Consider the following 24,796-nt stretch of genomic DNA (forward strand, 5'->3'; position numbering starts at 1 on the left):
GCTCTGCCCCCCAGCCTCTCCGATTCAGCTGCTGGTCAGTTTCAACAGCGGCTGAATTGGGAAAGCCGGGCGCAGAGCAGCTCCAATTGTCTGGCTGCCTGGAGCACTTCCGGGTTCCCGATGGTGCCGGACCATCAGGCGTGCCGGAGTATTGGATGCCGGACCAATGGAGTTTTAGTATATCTTTATGATCTAGCATTACTAGTAGTCTTCTCTGTAATTTTGTGCAACATTGCCACTTGGTGTCTCTTTTCCCATAATGCTAAGGCATCAGTTTATTTTCAGATCACTATTTCCTGTTTTCAAGGCCTAAAATAGCTAAGCTAAAGTCTTATAAGCCTCAATCTACAGGTTCTTGTGTTTCAGCTTGTCTTACTCATGTCTAATACTTGAGTCCTCTAAATATTGACAAGTCTTATACTTTTATAATCCTACAAATTAACTCTTAGAATCCTACAAATTAACTCTTAACATGTGATGAACATCACTGGAATAACCATTGGCGTAGAGTCGTTTCAGCAGATGAAAGGGAATATTTATATGGCCCATTCATCCCGAGAGACGGTGGTAAGCAGCGGCAGTGACAATCTATGAGTTGTGCCTAGATCTGCAACTTCTTTCGTGGCTTATGCATCCAGTATTGGATTTCCACAGTCAATTACAATAGCTACATGCCAGTCTACTTCCATTTTCATGAATCTCAGAATTTTTCCTCTGAGTTCTTTTGCATGACTTGCACAGATCCCACCGAAAAAATGACGTGCCCTGTTGTAATAATTGTCGCCAGGTGTTGCTATCTGCTAACATAGATTCCCAAGAGCTTGGATTGATATTAAACCTTTTCATAGTGTTTTTACATATATCCTTGAATCTTAACTTTGGCCTTCCTCTTGCCCTCATACCACTTCTTAGTCACCAAAGATTTCTTTGGGAAGGGGTTTATCACTTATTCTCCTCACATGGCCAAGCCACCGGAGTCTTCAGTTGTTAAGGCTCCTTATGAGACTGGATATGCCAGCTCTTGATAGGACATTTACATTTGAAACTTTGTCTTGCCACTTAATATTCATGAAGGTGGAAACTTCTCAATTTCTTCTCTTGGCACGAGTAGGTAGTCCAGGTCTCAGATCCATAAAGCAAGACACTTAATACGCACGCTTGGTATATCAGTATCTTTATTTTCAATGTCAGTTTGGGATTGTTCTATGCGTGTTTTATAAATCTGCCAAATGTTGTGGCTGCCTTCCCAATCCTGATGTTCAGTTCTTCGTCCATGGAGAGATTTGTGGTGATAGTAGACCCAAAGTAACAGAATTGTTGAACCACCTCTAATGGACTGTCATTCACAATGACCTTGGGTGGTTGAGATACACCTTGAGCAAACACAACAGAAACACAGTGTGGCTTCAGGGCTGGCAGGTCAACAATGGACATGATTTTTTCTCTTCGACAACTACAAGAAAAATGCAGAGAGCAAGGAAAGCCGCTGTTTATAGCATTTGTGGACTTAGCAAAAGCGTTCAATACAGTCAGTAGATCAGGACTGTACAAAGTGTTAATTAAGATTGGCTGTCCACCAACTCTACTCAAGCTCATATCTTTTCATGAAGATATGAAAGAAACAGTGTACTCTGATGGATCTATATCTGAACCCTTTGTGGTGAAGAATGGAGTCAAACAGGGATGTGTCCTTGCTCCTACCCTCTTTGGTATATTCTTCTCGGTCCTATTAAATTGGGCATTTATAAACTCACACAGTGATGTATTTCTCCACACAAGGTTAGGTGGTTCTCTTTATAACCTAACATGACTCAAGGCTAAAACTAAGGTCAAGAAAGTTCTCATTAGAGAACTCCTATTCGCAGATGATGCAGCGCTTGTTGCACATAATGAAGACATGCTACAGGCACTATTGGATTCTCTGTCCAGAGTTAGTAAACTGTTCTCTCTCAACATAAGCGTGAAGAAAATTGTTGTGATGAAAGCAAGTACGGGTTTTATTTCAGGTGATGGTAGTACTTATTGTCTTGAAGTAGGGGGCATGCTATGTATTTGTCTGGCCAGCCACTTGAGAGAGAGACAAACACTCAGACCCACCCCGCCACCCCTGGACCAAAGAGCTTTTAATATAAATGACGTTGTGTTTCACGTTTGTGGCCAAATAGCATCTAAGGGCAAGAACAGTTAGTAAGCTGCCTCTTACTGTCTAGAAAGATTCTAAAACAAATTCTGTTAATAAACTTCATTTATATTCTTTCTAGCTTAGTTACACTTCATTATCTATTTTTCAGTAGATGATTGTTGTTGGTAATAAAGCTAATATAAATCAATTAAAATGTTACGGAATAAGTGGCAATGCAAATTATTTTAGCCTGCACAGTATATGCATATTAGTGTCCAGTGTGCAACTTCTTTGGACAAGCTTTTGCAATCAGAAAAACTGTTACCTTTATTTTTCACTGACTCTTTTCCTTCCCTGACTTGCAAAGTAACTTATCCATAACTGTTCCTGAGTCATAATTTTAAGATATATCTCTTCTTTTAAGCAAGATCTAGTTGTTACAAGAATCAGTATGCCTGGGACAGGGAAAACTTAGCCATTGATTAAACAGGCGAACATTTATGAAAGAAAACAACTGAAATTAAAGAAGAAGAACAATCTTGATAATGACTGGACATCGATTACTGAGGCACTGTAAGGAAAACGTGTGTGTGTGTGTGTGTGTGTGTGTGTGTGTGTGTGTGTGTGTGTGTACACTGTACAGCCACTCCCTGAGTTATAAACAAGTTATGGACCAACACTTGGTACGAACACTTCGAGTTACGGAACTCAGGTCCCATAGAGTTACATGGCGACCACGCTGTTCGTAAGTGCAGATAGCCATTTGTAACTTGGATCTGCATTTACAACCGCTTTGGTCGTAAGTGTGGATGATCGTAAGTGAAGGTGGTCGTAACTCGGGGAGCAGCTGTATTGTATTATTAATAACAATACTGTGTGTGTGTGTGTGTGTACACACACACGGATGTCCAGTCATTATCAAGATTGTTCTTCCTTTTTCTTTGAGAGAAACAATGTATCTTTAGAATCAATAGCAGTTATTGGCATATCGTTTTGTTTGACTGTCTTTTTCAGACTAAAGAAAGGATAGCTGATCATTTATCTCATGTAGTTGGATACTATCATGTAAATCAAATGGGATAACATGATCCTCATTAATGTAATTGTAGTCAGAACTCTCATAATTATTTTAACAACAGAAATGGTGGCTTTATTTTAATTAGTTGTAAAATTTAATTAAATGAACTTTCAGACATTTGGCTTTTTCTGCTTGATTACAACAGTGTTATTAAATTGGTCTGAAATCGAATTTTCATGGTAATGTTGAGATGATTAGACTTGCCTAAAACTAATTCTGAATCCAACTTATCCTTTTTTAACAGATCAGCTACAGAGGAAGATTTTTCACTTGATCTGTGGGGATCTTTTTGTTGTTGTTTATTAAGTGCTGGCAGTAATAATGTTTTAATGAGTAGCATTTGGTTAGTGTTTAAAATTGTAATGTTAAAATTAGTCAGGAAGATCATAACAACTTCATTAAGAACTTGCCTTCATGGAAAGTAACATGATCTGAAGCTATCTTAAGTCATTTTAGCCACTAACTAAAATTGTATGCTGTCTAGGAATAGGTGAAATAGTATTTAATATTTAGCATATTAAATGCTCAGCTGCATTTAACTAAATGAATCTTTTTGTTTGATATTTGGAATATTGATATTAAGATACTCATCTGAGAGATTTTCCAGTACAAATCTCTGACTTTCTAAATTCCTAAATGGTCTAAAAGAAAAATGGCACCCAAAGAAGTGCATTGAGACCAGGACTAAGGTCCTGGGTTAGCATTCTGGGGGGATAAGGAGAGAACAAACCTGCTGTACCATTTCCTAAAAAGATAAGGCGTAGGGAGCAAGCTATATGGCTACATCTTAAATTGTCTTAGGTGTAGGAAGGCAAGTAGCTTTATTCAGACCTCTGCCCAGGTAAGTCAATAGTTTGGGATGTGTAGAGTAACTTTTGTCTGAAGTAGAAGGATTATCTGGAACATATTTAGGAAAAAAAATGAGCGGTTTCAGATTTTGAGGATACACTTGAACTTCTTTAATCCAGCAACCTTGGGAAACAGGTATGCTGAACTAAAGATTTTGCTAGGCCAGGCAGGGTGTTGTGGGGTGTGGGCATGAGGGCAATGCGGTGAGGCGCTTGTCTGGTGTCCCATTCCCAGGGACACGCATAACTGCACATCCCCCACCTTTCCCAGGTATCACCCCCCGCTGATAGGAATCAGTGAGGAAAAGCCTCAGGAGAAGCTTATTACTGCCTGCCTTTCTCCAGGGAGTGGGACAACTGTGTGGAGAGCCATTTTGTCCTCTGTAGCACAGGTGTTCCTGGATTAGGGACACCCAGAATACTGAGGTTCAAGTGTATTCAGCTTTACTGTATTGTCAGAGAATTAGGACCCTAGAATACAAATAAAACATTCTGAAGTCTTCACTTTTTGCTGCTGTTGGCTTTGGATTTGCAATGTGTCCTTCATAAAAGTGCCCTCTAATCTGTATAAAAAAACCCTGAAGTCAGTACAGTATACAGTAGTCCATTTGTTATTCTGTTTCTCTCACAGCTAGGATATGTTACTAGTTCTTCTAGGTGGAGTTAAAGATGTTGTTTATGATCTACAATCTCTACACGCCTTGGGGCATGCTTACTTGAGTGAACAACTTTTTCTCTGTGCCCAACTGTCACAGTTGAGCTTAGGTGGGTGAGGTAATCGACTTCTGCTGGTGAGAGACAAGCTTTTGAGCTACACAGACCTCTCAATTCAGCTCTGGGAAATAGTCAGTGTCAGAGCTAAATAGAAGATTAAACAGATAGTTCAGCACAGTGGTTCTTAAATTCTTTATCATTTGTGGACAAAATATGTGATCCACAGTGTGTTATGCAGGCTACAAGTTGAGAAATACTGCACCCTCCCCTAAATTCCTATGCCCACCACATCCTATCCAGAGATCTTTCCAAAGGGTGGGTCCAATATCAGAGCCCTAGATGCAAGGCAGTGTTCCCTGGAAGATGACACCTAGGCTGCCACCCAGGAGAGATTCAGTTGCCATCCATCTGATTAACAGAGCACCCACAGCTGGCAGCATGTGTGGTGGTACACATGCATACATGTCTCGGTGTACATAACAAAATGTGAAAGAAACAAATTAGCATGCCTTTGTGAGAAAATAGATGATCCTTTACGCAACAGATCACATCAATATTCAGGTTACTCCCAGTCCTGCAACACAGGAGGGTGGGTGGAACCCCAGTCCCTTTAAATCGCCACCAGAGTGCTGCCCACTCCATGCGCCACTGAGGGCTGGGATGGGGGAGCTGGTGCGATCTGCTCCATGTGGCTCTGAGGGCTAGGGTGGGGGGACTGGTGTAGTGTGCTCTGTGAGGCTCTGAGGGCTGGCTGCCAATAGCCCAACCCTGTCCTCCCAAGGCCCTGCCCCTTCCAGGAGCAAGGAGCCCCCTCCCTTGCCCAGGAGCCCACACTGGCTGTCAGCTCTTCTGGGCCTGAATATTAGTCTTTCCTATAAGTTCTCCGTTGTACTGGAAGTCAAGGGAAGTCTAAGATTTGAGCAATCCAGAGATGTGCTCAATTACAAGGAGTGATCCCTCTACTTTTCAATAGGACATTGCAACTGTGAATACTCTCTATACTACATATTGGTAAGTAGGAAAGGCACAAGGGTAAATTAAGATCTTATCTGTGTGTATGGAAACCAGTGATGGTAATATTTAAAGAGGTATGCTCAAATGCCTACCATTCTGAAAAGCTGGCATACCCTGCCATGTTATAAAACAACATTTAGATGTATTATGGCATGCATGAAAGGATTTTTTTTTTTTTGTTTTATTGCAAAGATAGCTTTGCTCCCATATATATAAAGGTTTTCTGTATTTGGACATCCTACAGTTAAGTACCTAAAAGAACCGATACGTGCGGTACCTTACATTTGTTTACAAACTGTAACTTCCTTGGAATTTAAATGAGATTATTAGAAAGCTTCTGCAATCACCATGAGAATGCACGTAATAACATTCTCTCTGAAATCTTCATTCTTGGTTGAGCCATTTACTTTCCAATAATTGACTTTCTTTAGTCAGTGTTCAATAATCAGATGGTTTTATGGCCATGATCCACATTTTTTAATATGGAAGTGCTGAATTACGTTTAATTCAGTCTATTTGCCTTCCCCTTCTGTACCCTCCACTGCAAATCCCACCTGTTAGAAGGAATATCCAGGTTAGCATGGCCCTTGGATTATTTTTGTCAAATTGAATTGAGTCCACTGGAAAGATTATCTCTACTCAGAAATTGTTAGAGAGTACAGTGTTGTATACAAATGTATTATGGCGTTGCAGTGATATGAGCACTGGATAGTCTTGGAAACAATCATAGCTAAAGAGCATCTGCATATACTTTCAGTATCTGGAGCATATTCTGTAATGTTACACATCACTCTCTTGGTTTGGCTTCCATGCCTGATGTCCAGTTTAGAAGAGCACTTATATGGTCATTTTTTTATTGCCTTTCATTTAGACATCTCTTGACGTGATAATCCCAAAAGTAATAAGTGTCTGAAAAGTGAGCAATCATTGACAATACTTGTAAGAGAGCATATAATGACACCTTTTGTTAGGACTGATTAAATAATTATCATTTCAGAAAATATTTTTAAAATTTTGAAATAGTTTTGGAAAAATGTCAATGAAAGTTTTAATTGAAAAATTACTAGTTCTAGAAATGATCAAAAACTTAAAAAAAACCCACACTCAATAACAAATTTCAACATGACTTCATCAAAACATTGGGGTCTAATAATTTCAGTAGATCCTTTTCATAGGCTCACTTTCATTTTTCCTCTATACTTTTCATTTTTGTGTGTGGTACCTTAATACAGCAACAGAGAGGAGAGAAGCATTTTAAGAAAATAAGAACATTGACTTGAGGTTCTACTGGCAGATGTGATACCTAAAGCTAGTTGTAAGGACACTTTTTTAAAAATGGACTAGGTTTCAATTTTACTTTACCATGTCAAGTGCTGGCAGATTTGCATCTGCATCTCTTCCTATAACCACTCTTTAACATTCCAGTGCCACAAGAGAACATGCATATATCCCTGTCACGTTTCAGGAAGGTTTTGGTTTCAACTCTAAGAATACATGCAATTCCCAAGAACGTGGGACTATACTGATTGAAGTACGCTATTAACCCATCTCTTTGTCACCATTAGTGAATAATTTCTGTTTTTAATTAATTAACATAGGAAGAATAGCCTACGTGGATAAGAGGTGAGGAAAGAATATGGAGTCAGAATTGAATTGTGATATGACTAATAAAATAGTTAAGAGGTCTGCCTTTTGACTGCTTCGAAGAATCTTAGAATAGTCTTACATAAGAAGTCAGTCAGTAATAATTCAGATAATTTAAACATGCCTAAAGAAAATTAAGATACTGAAGAAAGGCAACAATACTACCACATTTAATTAAATGAATGGGATGGAACTGTGATTTCATTATTATGGCGGATACTATGCCCTCCAGTGAATCATTTTAATGTAACATTCTGTCTTTTTCTCACTAACCTTACTGTTGCACTGGCAGTAAGTTTTACAATTCTATTCCTCCTTCCTCACGCAAATAAAAGGAGACTAATATCAAACAAAAGTAATTAAAATGTTAAGAGGGTCTCCAAATGAGTCTTTGTGCTCAATAACAGGAAAATTTCACCAAATTTTGGCTATTGGACAAAGGATCAGGTGCTGACCGGTGCTACGTCTACATTGGCATGGTCTTGCGCAAGAATTCTTTTGCGGAAGAGTTCTTGTGCAAAAACTCTTCCAGAAGAGAGCATCTACACTGGCAAGTGCTTTTGCGTAAGAGATGTGCTTTTGCGCAAGAGCATCCTTGCCAGTGTAGACGCTCTCTTGCACAAAAAGCTCTGATTGCCATTTTATCCATAGGGCTTTCTTGCGCAAGAAATTCATGTTGCCTGTCTACACTGGCCTCTTGCGCAAGAACACTTGTGCAAGAGGGCTTCTTCCTGAGCGGGAGCATCGTAGTTCTTGCGCAAGAAGCACTGATTTCATACATTAGAACGTCAGTGTACTTGCGCAAGAATTTGCGGCCAGTGTAGACAGGCAGCAAGTTTTTGCGCAAAAGCGCTTTTGCACAAGATCGCGCCAATGTAGACACAGCCTGGGGAAGCTTGCCCGATGTGGGAGATAGCTGTGCCCAGACAGTCAGTCTCAACTGAGCTGGGGGGGGACAGGGAGCCTATCTATGCCGGTGCCTCTGCTCAGAAGTGGAAGCTGTGGCTGCTGCTCCCCCTCCGTCCCCAACACACACAAACACACTTTCCTTACACATTTGTGGTAATGTTTTTGTTACTTCTTGGTATTTCCTGTTGAAATGCACAATGTACTTATATTCTCTATAATTTTATTCTTTAAAAGTTTTTTAGATATTACAATATTGTTTTTAGGTTTATTCTCTTCTGCTTAAATTTAGTGTTTTGAGTAGTGAGTTTTAAAATGCCTAACCTGCCCTAGCTTGAGTAATTATCATTATTACTTTTATTGCCATAATGTGCTTTGTCATTCTTTATTTGAAGTGGTACAATTCAATAATAGTGTTTTTAGAATGTAAATTTAGCTTTTACTCCCTTTAGGCAGTGCCAGCTCCAAAATTGTATTATATACATGTGCAGTTGAAGGTAGCTTATTTTCAAATTGTATTTCTAATTATATCTGTCAAATAAGTTAAAATTCATACAAAAATAAATACACTTCCAAGTCCAATACTAATAGTAATGATGGAGTGAAATGTTAGTGAATAAAATCCATGATTGTGATTGGTAAACATGAATGCCAAAATAATTAGACAAATAAATTTCCCTTCTTAATAAGAGAAAAGAATAAAAGTAAAAGTTTTTAAATTGAATGAAAAACAGCTGACTAAAATTGAATAGATAATGGCAGTAACTCAGAGAAAAAGTTAGAGAAAATAAGCATATTTTATTTATTTTTATTTGCCTCTATTAAAATGAGTGTACAAAGTATCAGATTTGGTGCCTCAATACAAATTTGATTTCGGATTGGAAATACCTTGCTGTATTTTGGCAGCTTTGATTGTAGCCTTTCAGAAAACCAAAAGCAGCTGGGCCATCTGGGTGAGTGTATACTGATACATAGTGTCTACATTACTTTCTCTGTTTCTGGTATATGAATGCAGGAGGGAAAAATCGAGACACGTCAATAAAAAAACTGTTTAAAGCTAAGGATTAGCAGAAAATCTGAGAACTACTGGCCTTTCATTTTGTGCTGCCTGCCTTAGCCTATTGTATTATGATCATGTCTTATCCAGTGAACCAGTACTATGACACTCACACATCAGAGGCAATTCTTAGTGGAAAGTTTGGCTTCAAAGATTAATAGCATGAGGTGCCTAAATGATAACGCTGTTCTAATGGGATTGCCAGAAGGGAGCTGGGATTATGCTTATGTATGTAGTGCCAGTGCTGATTGCTTTGGTGCCAAGTACCAGCAAACTGCTAGATTTATAGTAGTCTCCACAATCATCCTAATGAAGGGACTTCAAGCCGCCATTCCTGTCTCCATTTGCAAAGATATCTGACAGCCCTGTACATTATGGTCACTCTAATGCAGAGAACACAGGAAATTGTTCTGCCATTTGAATAATGCTCGAAGTTATGAAGCAGCCCTTCCTTTGTCCCTATAATAAAGGAAAATGTCACTGGTGTATCATAGAATCATAGGGCTCAGGAGGTTGAGTCCAGCCCCTTGCCCAAAGCAGGACCAACCTCAACTGAATAATCCCAGCCAGGGCTTTGTCAAGCCGAGACTTAAAAAACTCTAGGGATGGAGATTCCACCACCTCCCTAGGTAACTCATTCCACTTCTTCACCACCCTGCTAGTGAAATAGTTTTTCCTAATATCCAACCTAGACCTCCCCACACTGTAACTTGAGACCATTGCCCCTTGTTCTGCCATACATCACTACAGAGAACAGCGTCTTTCCATCCTCTTTGGAAGGTGAAGGCTGCTATCAAATCCCCCTCACTCTTCTCTTCTGCAGACTAAATAAGCCCAAATCCCTCAGCCTCTACTCATAGGTCAAGTGCTCCAGCCCCTAATCATTTTGGTTGCCATCCACTGGACCCTCTCCAGTGCGTCCACATCTTTTTTGTAGTGGGGGCCCAGAATGGGATGAATACTCCAGATGTGGCCTCACTAGTGCCGAATAAAGGGGAATAATTAATTCTCTAGATATGCTGGCAATGCCTCCTAATGCCATTAGCCTTCTTGGCTATAAGGTCACACTGTTGACTCACGTCCAGCTTCTCATCCACAGTAATCCCCAGGTCCTTTTCTGCTGAACTGCTACCTAGCCAGTCAGTCTTCAACTTGTAACAATGCTTGAGATTCTTCCATCCCAATTGCAGGACTCTGCACTTGTCCTTGTTGAACCTCATCAGATTTCTTTTGGCCCAATCCTTTAATCTCTCTAGGTCACTCTGGACCCTATCCCAACCCTACAACATATCTACCTCTCCCCCCAGCTTAGTGTCATCCACAAACTTGCCGAGGCTGCAATCCATCCCCTCATCCAGATGATTAATGAAGATGTTGAATAAAACTGGTCCTAGAACCGATCCTTGGGGTACTCCACTTGAAACTGACCACCAACCAGACATTGAGCCATTGATCACTACCCGTTGGGCCTGATAACCTAGCCAGCTTTCTATCCACCTTACACTCCATTTATCCAATCCATATTTCCTGAACTTGCTGGCAAGAATATTGTGGGAGACCATATCAAAATCTTTGCTAAAGTCAAGGTATATCACATCCACTGACTTCCCCATGTCCCTCATCATAGAAGCTAATCAGATTGGTCAGGCACAACTTGCCCTTGATGAATCCATGTTGACTATTCCTGATCACATTGCCCTCTTCCAAGTGTTTCAAAATGGATTCCTTGAGGATCCCTTCCATGATTTTTCTGGGGCTGAGCTGACTGGTCTGTAGTTCTCTGGATTGTCATGCTTCCCTTTTTTAAAGATGGGCACTGCATTTGCCTTTTTCCGATCATCTGGGATCTCTCCAGATCTCCACGAGTTTTCAAAGATAATGTCTAACGGCTCTGCAGTGACATTTGCCAACTCCCTCAGTACCCTCAAATGCATTAAATCTGGACCCATGGATTTGTGTATGTCTGGCTTTCTCCACTGAGGTCTGCCTACCTCCTTCCCATACTGTGTTGCCTAGTGCAGTAGTCTGGGAGCTGACTTTGTCTGTGAAGACAGAGGCAAAAAAAGCATTGAGTACTTCCGCTTTTCCAACATTATCTGTCACTAGGTTACCTCCCCCATCTAGTAAGGGTCCCACACCCTCTCTGATCACCCTCTTATTGCTAACATGCCTTGTAGAAACATTTCTTGTTATCCTTCACGTCACTTGCTAGCTGCAATTTCAGTTGTGCTTTTGCCTTCCTGATTACTCCCCTGCATTCTCGAGCAATATATTTATACTCCTCCCTAGTCATCTATCCAAGTTTCCGCTTCTTATAAGCAGGGCTCGACAAATAATACAATCTACTTGCCCATCGCGAGTGGATTGTAACCCGGAAGAGCCGGGTTTGGGCGATCTGCGCATGTGCAGATCGCCGGACAGTGCAGCTGGCGAGCGGGGCTCGCTGCAGTTTGGCGAGCCCTGCTTATGAGCTTCCTTTTTGTGTTAAAGCTCACCAAGGATTTCCCTGGTAAGCCAATATAGTCGCCTACCATATTTGCTTTTCTTACTTGGCTCATCTCGCCTGCGTGGTTCACAGCAAACTTTTCTGTGCATCGGTGTCCCCTAACGCAAAAAGGGTTCCTCACACCTGCCATAAGAAAACATTGAAAACTTTTGTTAGACATAAATTAATATTTTACAATGAAGTTTGATAAGCTAAAATGAGAGTTAAAGTGCTTTATCTGTTTAACAATTTAAATTAAACCATTCTCCCTAGCTGCAGCACTAGCAAAATGGCTCAGGCAAAATTATGTAATTAAGGGTGAGTTTCCATTAGCAACTGATGGTCCCCGGAAAGGTTTATGTTGAGCCACGTGGTCCATGGGCCAAATAGTTTGAGAACCACTGTCTTAGAAGGATGGTAGTACTGCTTTTGGGGTGGACTGGAGAGTCACCAATTTGAAAAGGGTCCCCCAGGTAATGGCCACAGTCATATTTGTCTGCAGCCCAAACCTCAGGAATCCAGCTTTTCCATGCCTGTTGGTCCTCCAGTGACACTTACCAAGCCCAAGAAGTCTGCCACAGAAACCATGCTGCTGCAGCTGTCTGTCCCTTCTTACCGAGTTTATATAAAGACCAGGTAGTTTTCATTGTTATTCTCCAAGTCTGAAATCATGTCCTTTCGCAAGATCACCCTAAGACTCCAGACCTAAAATCTGCAGCCATGTCAGAAAGGGTGAAATACAACTCATGGCACCCCATTCCTGTTCCTTCTTCTCTTTCCATCCATCCACCCTCTCCTTTTCCACAAAGGGAGATGATGTTTGTCCTATCCCTCCCTTACATCTGGCACTACCCAGAGTATGTCGACCAATTCAACTACAGTAGCCAGAAAGTCAAGGGGTCCCGATACTACCTGGGATTACTAGCTCTACCCATGTGGTAGTCGAGAATGGGAACACTACCAAGGCTATATCTACGCTGCACTCTAAACTTGAAATAAGATACGCAATTTGTGCTATAAGCGGATTCAGACTAACACGGCTACCCCTCTGATAATTTGTGCTATACAAATTGCATACTTATTTCAAATGTATTTAAAAATAAAGTGCTATTTCAGGATACTCCTTTACCTGCACACAGCATGGCTTCCTCCTGTCTGCACCCTAAGATACTCCCCTGCCTGCACATGTAACCCACACACCTTCTGGGTGTGGTATACTATCCCATTTAGTGGCACTGAGACCACTTAGAGAGAATAATGACTCTGCGCTAAAGCCTTAGCTAATAGCCAGCTGACTTTTAGCTCATGCAGTAGTGACTCATTCACTAAAGTCCAGTGCTCTCAAGTTCGATTCTGTTTGCAGACGACCAGGGTCTGCTGGCATTACACATACAGGGTGTGTCTACACAGCAAAGTTATATCGAAATAACAGCTGTTATTCCGAAATAACTATAAGAGTGTGTTATGGCTAGTTCTCCACTCTGGCACGATGAATGCAGAAGTGGGGGCCTACAAAAGTACCCCAAAATCTTATCTTTCCAGGCTTTGGTATAAAGCTTCCACCCAAAATCTTAAAAAACCTACATTTTGAGGATAAAAATCTGCTTTCACCACCCAAGTAATGGTAAGAAAACCAGGGAAGAGATCACTTGGGAAACCTCAGCCCTAAAGTAAAACCAGGACACACAAATTAAGCAATACCAGGTTAAGAAAAAAGAAAGAACTTTTATTATCACCACAATACTCCTGTTACAAGCATAATGACTAGAAGGAAAAGTCACCAATTAATATACTTAAGGGGGACTCCCATGGGCCAAAAACTTAATTACAAAGGAGAGGAAATGCCATTTTTAAATGCACAGACATCAGATTCCCATTCCCAAACCATAAAACAATAAAACTTTACCCTACTTACAGATGGTGAAGAGTCTTTTCTTGGAGAGAAACATGTTGTCTGTCTCCCTCAGTCTCTGGAGAGTCAACTGCCCGGGGATAAAGGAGAGAAAAAACAAAAATTCCTTTGTCCTAGTTTGAAATTCCTATCTGCATTTCTATTGGCTGACTGCTACCTGTCTAGGTACAGTTAACCCCTAAGTCTCCAGGCTGCTGGCCATCCCTCTTGATCACGACACGCCCCCCAAATAGCAGACAGTGCTGAACAGCTTCTGGCCACACTGACTGTGATTTCTTTTTGGAGGTCTGGGATAAAGCATAGTAAATAAGTACATGCTCACTTTATTAGACTATAGAATACATGAAAATTAAACAAGATCCTTCCACATCCGTGGAGTACCATGACAGATGTACTGAGAGTGTCCTAAGTAATTGAGTCCAGAAATGCCTCTCAGGAGAGGGCTTTCAGCCACCTTGTTAGACGCTCCTGAAATGTGCTGTATATCAAAGTCAAAGTCTTGGAGTGCCAAACTCCACTGAAGGAGTTTCTTGATGGTCGTTTTGACTGAATGAAGCTACTGAAGAGCAGAGTGGTCAGTCTGCAGATGAAAGCGTTGCCCCCACACATATAGTCTTAGCTTCTCTAGAGCATACGCAATCACATGGCACTCCTTCTCCAAGACAGACCATGGCTTTCTCTTTCAGACAATTTTTTGCTGAGAAACACGACAGGGTGGAGTTGTTGATCTGGTCCTTCCTGCATCAAAACTGCCCCCACACCCCTCTCAGATGCATCTGTGGTGATAATGATAAGAGCTGCCTTGAGCTGGTTAAAATCTTCCTGGCACTGATCAGTCCACTTGACCCCATTAGGTTAGATCGGTTAGAGGTGTGACAACCTCACTGTAGTGTGGTACAAATTGCCTGTAATACCCAGCCCAAGAAGGATTGAACCTATTGTTTTGGGGCAGGCCAGTTTATTACAGCCTCTACCTTAGCCTGTAGAGGGTTCATACTTCCTTGACCCACCTGGTGTCCAAGGTAGGTCACCTTGTTCAAGCCAATTTGACATTTTTTTTTTGCTTTAACTGTTAGCCCTGCCTCCCTTACATGTTGGAAGACATCTTGGAGGTGTTGTAGGTGCTCTGCCCATGAATCAGAGAATACGGCCACGTTGTCTAGATAGGCCACTGCAAATTCTCCAAATCCAGCTAATAGAGTATACACAAACCTTTGGAAGATTGCAGGTGCATTGCACAGCCCGAAAGGAAGAACATTAAACTCTTATAGGCTGATGTGTGTAACAAAGGCTGATTTTTCCTTCGCTGCTACCTCCAGAGGTATCTGCCAGTACCCCTTGGTTAAGTCTAGGTTGGAGATGAACTGAGCATGCCCCAGTTTCTTCAATAGCTCATCTGTGCATGGCATGGAGTAGTTGTCTGGGTGAGTTACAGCATTTAGCATATGGTAGTCCACACAAAAACAGATTTCCCCGTCCGGCTTGGGAACTAGGACCATTGGAGAAGGCCATGTGCTCTCCGAAGGGCAAATTATGCCCATGTCTAACATGTCCTTGATTTCCCTCTCTATAGCCGCTTTGGCTGGAGGAGCCATTCGGTAGGGTTGGACCCTGACTGGACAAGCACCACCTGTGTCAATGGAGTGAGACTCCTGTTTGGTCTGTCCCGGGTTGACTGCGAACATTGGGATGAACTAGGTTTATAAGTGTACGTTCTGTCAGTGCTGCTCACAGCTGAGGCTCAGGAAAAGGCTTAGTTATATCGAAATAAGAGCTAGTATTCCAAAATAATTATGCGAGCGTCTACACAGCAATTCTGTTATATTCTGAATAACAGACGGCTTATTCCAACTTCGGTAAACCTCATTATATGAAGAATAACACCATTTTTGCTCCATTTTTGCTATTTCAAAACAGCCCCTCACCAGGGCCATTCTAAGTTATTCCTTCGGGGGCTCTAAATAAAGATAGCACATCCACATTAGGGAAGCCTGCTTTGGATTAATTTTGAGGCTTCCCTGCAGTATAGATGTGCTATTTTGAAATAAGCTATTTCAGAATAACTATTCCTGAGTAGTTTATTCCAAAATAACTACAATCTAGACATAGCCACACATCCCCTAACTTTCCTCCTGCCTGCACACCTAGCTATCCACTACCCACACGCAGCCCCCAACCACCTTCTCCCTGCATCCTGAATGTTTTTCAAATTTTTTGCTGAGTCCCCCCTTTAGTTATATATTTTGGCTGCATCCTCCCACACAACAGACTGACTGAGTGGCCTACTGAGGTGAGTTAGGAGTGGAGGTAGCATTCCCTCCCTGGACCACCTGTGCAGAGATGGCACAAGCCCTGCCAGTCCTTGACTTCCCCTACACCCAAAATAGAAGTAAAACTATGCCTATGTCCAAGGGACCCCCAAGCCCAGACCCCCAAGTTCCCTCGTGCCCTCTGAGTCCTGGAGATTTTACAGCATAATGTGGGGAACCTCCACAAGAAGTTTGAGAGCCCCTGCTTTAGCAAACACATTAAAACAATGTCCAGCTAAGATTTGTAAAAAACAAGGAGTTGTCCTGCAGCACCTTAAAGGCTAACAGATTTATTTGGGCATAAGTTTTCATGGGTAAAATCCACTTTTTCAGATGCATGACAAAGTGGTTTTGGCTCACAAAAGCTTATGCCCAAATAAATCTGTTAGTCTTTAACATGCTAAAGGATGACTCCTTGTTTTTATAGATACAGACTAACATGCCTACTCCTCTGAAAGTTGTCACCAGCTAAGATTTGTATCTTTCCCTTCTGCTTCCCTTCCCCTGGAGAAACAAAGTCAAATGTTGCATGATAACACATATGGGTTATCCAAGTAATTTATATATGACTGTACACTTTAGCTTAAGGTCAACACTTCCTCTCTCTTCTTCTGCTGGTTCGCAGGCTAAATATGGATTTAGAAGCTTAACTTTAGGCATCAGATTTGAGGTATGACTGTGTTATTAAGCATAGCTGTTTTTCTTGCATGCTACTGATTATCAGATATGCATGGATACCCCTTATCCATAGAAAAACTGATGTAGAGGTCATGTTTGCTTGGAGAAAAATTGAATGTACTCAACTTCCAATTGAAAAAAATCTATCAAATTTCACTGTATGACCAGTTCGAACAGTTAAGGTTTTAGGGACTGTCACTAATGATTTGTTTACCTGCTTATGGGTAACTATTCTTCTCTCATATAAACCATCTTATAACAGTCAGTGGAGACCACTCGCATATGGAAAGTGAATAGGATTTGTCCTGGTAGTAATTAAGGTTGTCCTCAGAAATCTAGTAATTGAGATCAAGCTGAGTCAGTAAAATGTCATGGCTTGAATCTCTTATGTTTGGGGAATAAACAAATTATATCAGGGTATGTCTACACTACCACCTTAGTTCGAACTAGGGTGATTAATGTAGGCAACCGGAGTTGCAAATGAAGCCCGGGATTTGAATTTCCTGGGCTTCATTTGCATGTTGCCGGGCGTCGCCATTTTTAAATATCCGCTAGTTCGGATTCCGTGCCCACGGCTACATGCAGCACGAACTAGGTAGTTTGGATTAGGCTTCCTATTCCGAACTATCTGTACACCTGTGGAATGAGGTGTACAGATAGTTTGGAATAGGAAGCCTAATGCAAACTACCTAGTTCGTGCCGCGTGTAGCCGTGGGCACGGAGTCCGAACTAGCGGACATTTAAAAATGGCGACGCCCGGCAACATGCAAATGAAGCCCGGGAAATTCAAATCCCGGGCTTCATTTGCAACTCCGGATGCCTACATTAACCACCCTAGTTCGAACTAGGGTGGTAGTGTAGACATACCCTCAGTGCTTTCAAACCTGTTCTATACTGGGCAACAGTTCTTCCCCATTAAATATATAGAAATGATTTGTTGAAACCTGTTTATGACCCCAATACCCCAATTGGGAACCCTAGAGGGAGGGGAGCTGACAGACACACCAGGTCTCTGGGAAAGGTTGAGGAGCCAGCTCCATACTCCTGGAGGATCAGGAACTCAGGCGGAAGGGGCGAGGCCAAGGCAGCCAGCCCTCAGCACCTCTGCCTCCCCAGCCCCTGGCCCTCAGAACTGCATGGAGGGTGCAGTGCTCTGGTGGTGATTTAAAGGGCCCAGGGCAGTGGTGGCAACCAGAAGCCCTGGGCCCTGTAGAATCAGCTGGCCCCAGGCCAGTTGCCCCATTTGCCGCCTCCTCCCCCACTGACAGTGGGCCTGCCTAGAGGACATCAAACTGTAGAGCTCCATGTAGCTTGTAAGCGTCTCTTCCACCAACAGAAGTTGGTCCATTAAATTATATTATTTCACCTACCTTGTCTTTCTCAGAGTCTGAGCCCAACATGGCTACAATAACATTGCAAATAAGTGATACAAATGATATATTTCAATAATACAAGAGTATTATAAGCAAATCTTACCAGACCCTAAATAGGGATGTAATAGTATAGTTGATTAACTGATAAGCAAAAGCTTATAAGTTAATGCTATAGACTATACACATTACCCCCTCTCTCCCCTTGGCAGTAAATTTTTTAGCAGGCTGGGCAGCAGTCTGGCTCAGTCCTGGCTTGAAATGGGTCCAGGATCTACCCCTGCGGCGGCTTTGCATATAAAGTGTATTAGGAGATAGGCAGCCTGGCTCAATTCTGGCTTGTACCAGGTCCAGGAGCCTTAGATGACCCTACCTTTATCAGAGGTAGCAGCACAGGGTTACAGGCAGCCAATCCACAGAGAGAGCTGTTTTTTAAACTGGCTCCACTCCCAGGCCAGCCCCTGCCTGGCACGCTACACTGCTGCCTCTGTATGAGAGGCAGCAGCATGGAGTGGCAGGGGGCTCCTCAGGAGTAAGGCTGAAGCACACTGGCTGCTGGCCCCTCCCTTGGGGACTATAGAATAGTCGAGTAACCAATAAGAATTCATTAGGTTACTCGACTATTCAATTAACCGATATTTAACATCCCTAGTCCTAAAATTATACCCAGTCTCTAAACTGTATATATGACAGAAAGTCTGCTATTTTTATTGTGATTTAAAATCTGCAACTATATTTATTATTTATTTTTATTGCAAATTTTGAATACATTTTCAAGATTTATTTAATTTATCTTTTTTAGGTGAATCTTGGAAGCAACCAGTATCTCTTCTCAGCAGTGGTGGATCCCAAAGAAATGCCTTGTTTCTGTTTGCGGCACGACATTGATGCTCTTCTCTGGCAGCCACGTTCTAACCAACCAGACAGTATGTGGGAACATATTGCAACTTTTAATGCTTTAGGTATGGAATGAACTGCTCTGTGGCCCATATCTTTCTAATAAATGATATTCCAGATTTTGCCATCTCATTTCCATTAGATCTATGTTTTGCTCATATATGAGTTACCCTAATTAAATTGAATGTTGAACCAATTTAAAAAAGGTTTAGGTGATGCTTGTACCTTGACTGAAGATGCTTAGAAGTCAAAGGATTATTTAGTAAAAAGTTGAGGTCCATGCATTATTCTTCCTAACTAAATGTTCATAAGTATGTGAATAAGAAGTTTAAGAATACTTGACAGAATGACAAGAGATGGGCCTTAAATGTCAACAGATTTTAGTTATTTTAGACCACCCAGGGGAGCTTAGTGGTCACAGGCAGCCCTCTTTTATAATGAGGGGGTTCAGTTTGACTTCAGCTGTGGTCCAGGACTAGGCCCATATGGCCCAGGAGAAAAAAAGGCAGTCTCTTGAGCAATTTCAAACTTTTAGCTCAAAACCAGCACCTTAAAGTCTACCAGCAACCAGAAAGCATCTAGTGCAGTGCATAGGGTACAAGTGTAATATGCTCATGGGGGTCGTAGTTTGTCAAAAATTCCAGTTAACTAAGACTTATACAGGCAGTCCCCGGGTTACGTACAAGATAGGGACTGTAGGTTTGTTCTTAAGTTGAATCTGTATGTAAGTCGGAACTGGCGTCCAGATTCAGACACTGCTGAAACTGACCGCCAGTTCTGACTTACATACAGCATCAACTTAAGAACCCCAGGCGTCCCCAAGTCAGCTGCTGCTGAAACTGATCAGCAGCTGATTCCAGGAAGCCCGGGGCAGAGCAACTCTGCCTGGGGCTTCCTGTAGTCAGCGCTGGTCAGTTTCAGCAGAAGCTGACTTGGGGACGCCTGGGGCAGAGCAGCTGGGGTGCTACTGGACCAACCCAGCAGCACCCCAGCTGCTCTGCCCCAGGCGTCCTGATTCAGCCGCTGCTGAAACTGACCAGCAGCGGCTGAATCAGGACCTGGGGCAGAGCAGCTGGGGTGCTGCCGGGTTGGTCCAGTAGTGCCCAGAGCGGGCGCTGCAGGACCAATCGGCAGCGCCCCAGCTGCTCTGCCCCAGAGTCCAAAACAAAAGCCTGGTCTGCTGGGGGGGGGGGGGGGAGCACACTAGCTGCGCCCCTCCCCCCCCCAGCAGACCAGGGACACGGGGAGCAGAGCCGCAGCGGCAGCGGGGTGCCACGCCTCTGAGGCTTTGCTCTGGCAAAGCCTCAGAGGCGAGGGACCCCGCCACGGCTGCGGCTTCAGTCTGGGTGCCTGTGGTCTGCTGGGGACCGTCCCCAGCAGACCACAGGAACCCAGACTGAAGCGGCAGCAGCGGCGGTTCCCCGCGCCTCTGAGGCTTTGCTCTGGCAAAGCCTCAGAAGCATGGGTACCCGCCCGGTGCCCCTGGTCTGCTGGAGACGGTCTCCAGCAGACCAGGGGCACCGGAGCAGCTTACGAACGGGGCTTTCTCGCCCCAACCTCCGGGGCGAGAAAGCCCCGTTCGTAAGGGCGGATCCGACGTAAGTTGGATCCGCGTAAGTCGGGGACTGCCTGTACTTACCAATGGAATACTAATTTTCAAACAATTAGAATACAATACAATGAATTAAGCATAAAACGCTATACAGGTGTTTATCCTGTAGTAGTACTGCACAGGAGGGTGGTTGGTTTCTTTAAGCACGTAGGGTATGTCTACACTACCCTCCTAGTTCGAACTAGGAGGGTAATGTATGCATACCGCACTTGCTAATGAAGCCCGGGATTTGAATTTCCCGGGCTTCATTAGCATAAGCGGGGAGCCGCCATTTTTAAATCCCCGCTGCTTCGAACCCCGTGTAGCGCGGCTACACGGGGCTCGAACTAGGTAGTTCGGAATAGGACCCTAGTCCGAACTACCTAGTTCGAGCCCCGTGTAGCCGCGCTACACGGGGTTCGAAGCAGCGGGGATTTAAAAATGGCGGCTCCCCGCTTATGCTAATGAAGCCCGGGAAATTCAAATCCCGGGCTTCATTAGCAAGTGCGGTATGCATACATTACCCCGCTCGAACTAGCGGGGTAGTGTAGACATACCCTCAGAGATATACAGGTGAAGTTTTCTATACACTAAGACTATACTGAACATGATTTAATATTTCTTTGATTCAGAAGGCACTACAGGATCTTGTAGTGCTTCAGGGAGGTCATTGTCAACATCATTTGTCACTGAAGATGTAAAAGGTATAGAAAATTGGTCTGACTGTATAATAACCCTGTGGCGCACCCTGGAAGCTGCTTTTTTTAAATCAGTGTGAGAAGCTAAAAAGTCCTTAGCTTCCATTATAGCTTTAGCAAAATTTGAGTACCCCTTGAAACAGTTAACTAGTTAAATTATTAAAACTACAGGAGGCAACTTCCTAATCTGGGCTTCTGTTGTCCCCGAGGGGGGATATGATAGAGGTCTATAAAATCATTAGTCGTGTGGAGAGGGCCAAAGAAAAGTTATTTATTAGTTCCCTAAATAGGAGAACTAGAGGACACCAAATGAAATTAATGGGTAGCAGGTTTAAAACTAATAAAAGAAAGTTCTTCTTCACACAGCGTGTAGTCAACCTGTGGAACTCCTTGCCAGAGGAGGCTGTGAAGGCTAGGACTATAATAGAGTTTAAAGAGAAGCTAGATAATTTCATGGAGGTTAGGTCCATAAAAGGCCATTAGCCAGGGGATAAAATGGTGTCCTTGACCTCTGTTTGTCAGAGGCTGGAGAGATGGCAGGAGACAAATCGCTTGATCGTTGTCTTGAGTCCACCCTCTCTGTGGCACCTGGTGCCGGCCACTGTCGGCAGACAGGATACTGGGCTAGAAGGACCTTTGGTCTGACCCAGTACGGCCGTTCTTATGTTCTTATCCCTGGTCCAGCATCATCTATGCAAGTATACTCCAGGATAAGCCATTGGGCTGGAGCCAGGAGGGTTGCCAAATTAAGGGCCCAAGACAGAGCATGGGAGGCAACAGAGTCACTAAGAGGAATGCAGAGCTCTCAGTCTCTGAGGATAAGGGGGATTGGAACAGAGCTCTTTGTCAGCAGTGGAAGGGAAGCAGCACAGCTGCCAGAGGGGAGCGTGGAACACCCCGTGCCTAGAAGAGGTGCTGGGGAGGAGAGCACAGGGCCACTGAGAGGAGCATGTGGCAACAGAGCCATTCAGTGAAGCATGGAGCTCCCTGGGCGGCAGTGGGACTGCTTGATGGAGCCTGCCACGCAGCAGCAAAGCTGCTTAGTGCAACGCGAAGCCCCAGATGACAGCAGGGTGCTAGGGGAAGAGCAGAGACACGGGACAGGAGCTGAGCCCTGGGCACTAGCAGAGTTGCGGGGGAGAAAATGATGCTACCAGCAGGAGCACAGAGCCCCGGGCAGCAGCAAAACTACTACGGGGAGAATGAAGCTTTGGACTGCAGTGGAGTTCCCGGTCACTGCAAGGAGAAGGGAGCCCCAGGCTGCAGCAAAGCCAAAGGGGGGAAAATAGAGTTCCCCTTCCTGGGGAAAACCACATCGACCTCCTCTGGTCTGGCAAATTCCCTGGTTTGGGGCCAGTCAGGTCCCGAGGGTGCCAGACAAGGGAGGTACAACCTGTATATCATTTAACCAATCAAAAAGTCTGGGGCAGAGTTTCAGGTGCTGTGGTCTCACAATGGGGTCTACTCCTAGCTGGGGGTACAGCCACCAGGGTCCTGCTGGCCAGCCTGCCACAGGCAGGGGACTTCTCCAGCCCAGCCCTCCATAGGCAGGATTGCTCCTGGCCAACTGTCCACAGCAGGGTTCTGCCAGCCAGGCCCCACAGCCCCAGGGAGTAGGAGGCTACTCCAGCCAGAGCTTGCCCACCACACTGCAGGCAGGAAACTGCTCCCACCGGCCCAGCCTTCTGGTTAACTGGTTACTGGGTAAGCATGCCAGTAAGGCTTATGCTTACTAGGTAACCGGTTAACTGCTGAGGTCATGTCTATGCTACCACTTTTGCCAGTATAACTTAGGTCACTCAAGGGTGTGAAAAAGACACTGATAAAGTGCCTGTATGGACAGCAGTCTCTCCGTGAGAGAGCTTCTCCCATTGGCATCGAGTGGCTGCATCAGTACAGTTTTACTGCTGTAATCTCCCTAGTATAGACATGGCCTTAAACTTTTACAGCCCTCCTGAGTACACACTTGTTCTAGATATTGGCTTAGCTAATCAAACCAGACTGCGTTTGTTGTCTGCTTTGGGATTTCAACTCCCCTACCTGATTTTCTTGTCCCTTTTGTTTTTATTTAGTTTGTGCTTGGATTATCTCTTATCGGGCTCTTACATTGGTCTAATGACACATAGGATTCAAGCACCTTTAAAATCTGCCGTCATTACTATAGCAGTCATGATACAGATTGGATGTCACTGAGTCTGTATATTTGTCATTATTTTTGTATGCTAACTGGTTTTATATTGTTTAGAAAATTCTTTTCCAAGGTACCTGTAGTAGTAATTAATCAATATTATTATGAGGCTTTAGGTTTAAGCTTTATTTCTATAATTTTGTGGAAAAATTGATGGAAATGAAAATTCCTTTTCAAGCTTTCTGTGCTTATGAGGATAAAAACATTATTGTTTTTCCTCCACGTTTTCCTCCTTACTGTACTATCATTTTACAGTACCATGTTGAAGTTTACACTTCTGTGCTAATCTAGTTTACCTTTTATTTGCCATAAAGACATACGTCACCACCCTGTTTATCTATAACCAAACATCAGAAATATCATGCTAGCACCAGTGATAGAAAGTGAGCATCTTGTGGGACAAAGAAGGTAGTTTTAAAGAATCCACAGTGCTCATTTTATTCATCAACACAATATCTGTAGTCCTGTTCTTTTTTTTTCCCCCTATTTTCATTGCTAGTCTAAAATCAGTCCCATAGATCATAGTGTGATTGGAGAATTGTGATCATTTGGGTCAAGATCTTCCTCTTTTGTGCCAACTGGAGACAAAAGAACAATGCCTTCACCCACTTTCCTTGTTGTAATCACAGTTGTGTGTGCATGAGAGGTGGGATAAAGCTGGTTCATGTCCTACATCACTAATAAAGAACAAATTTTGAAGGGAAGGCAATTAAACATTGGAACAAACTACCAAGGGAAGAGGTGGATTCTTCATCTGTGGATGCCTTTCTCTCTGGAAGTTACATTCTTCGTCGAGTAGTGTCCCCAAGAGTGCTCCACTCGAGGTGCTGGGTCCGTCCCGGCGCCGCAAAACGGAGAAACTTCCACAGCAGTAGCCCTGCCGGCCCGCGCATGCGCTCCTGTTGCCTCGCACCGTTACAGCTGAGCGCGGGCCGGCTCGTCAGTTTCCTTCAACCGTCCGTGGCCGCAGACGGACCTAGGACGCGCTCCCTCTCCGGCCTGAGGAGAAAAGGGAATTTCATTTAGAAATTTGTTTGCCACTTGGCAGTTTATAGTAAGGATAGTATTAATAGTTCTTAGTAGTTTTTACTTAGTTAGTTAGTTAGTTAATTAGTCTCAAGTTCCTTGTTTCCGTCCTAGTTTATTTTTTTGTAGTAGCCTTTAAAAAAAAAAAGAGAGAGAGAAAAGGAAAGAATAGACAAAATGCCTGGTTTCAAGAAATGTTCCCAGTGCCAGGAGGCCATGCCAGACTCCGATGGGCATTTGCGCTGCGTTAAATGCCTAG

General features: G+C 43.3%; 1 protein-coding gene across 1 annotated transcript in view; it reads left to right on the forward strand.

The window, feature by feature from the left end:
• NUDCD1 (NudC domain containing 1) overlaps positions 1–24,796 on the forward strand; it is a 136,667-nt gene that overhangs the window by 101,308 nt on the left and 10,563 nt on the right. Inside the window, exon 9 of the mRNA XM_075920212.2 lies at positions 18,940–19,099. Within this exon, the coding sequence (XP_075776327.2) occupies positions 18,940–19,099 (160 nt within the window). The remainder of the gene's footprint in view (positions 1–18,939; positions 19,100–24,796) is intronic.

The sequence above is a fragment of the Pelodiscus sinensis genome, chromosome 2 (assembly GCF_052426305.1).
Source record: "Pelodiscus sinensis isolate ZL-2025 chromosome 2, ASM5242630v1, whole genome shotgun sequence".
Taxonomy (NCBI): Eukaryota; Metazoa; Chordata; order Testudines; family Trionychidae; genus Pelodiscus; species Pelodiscus sinensis.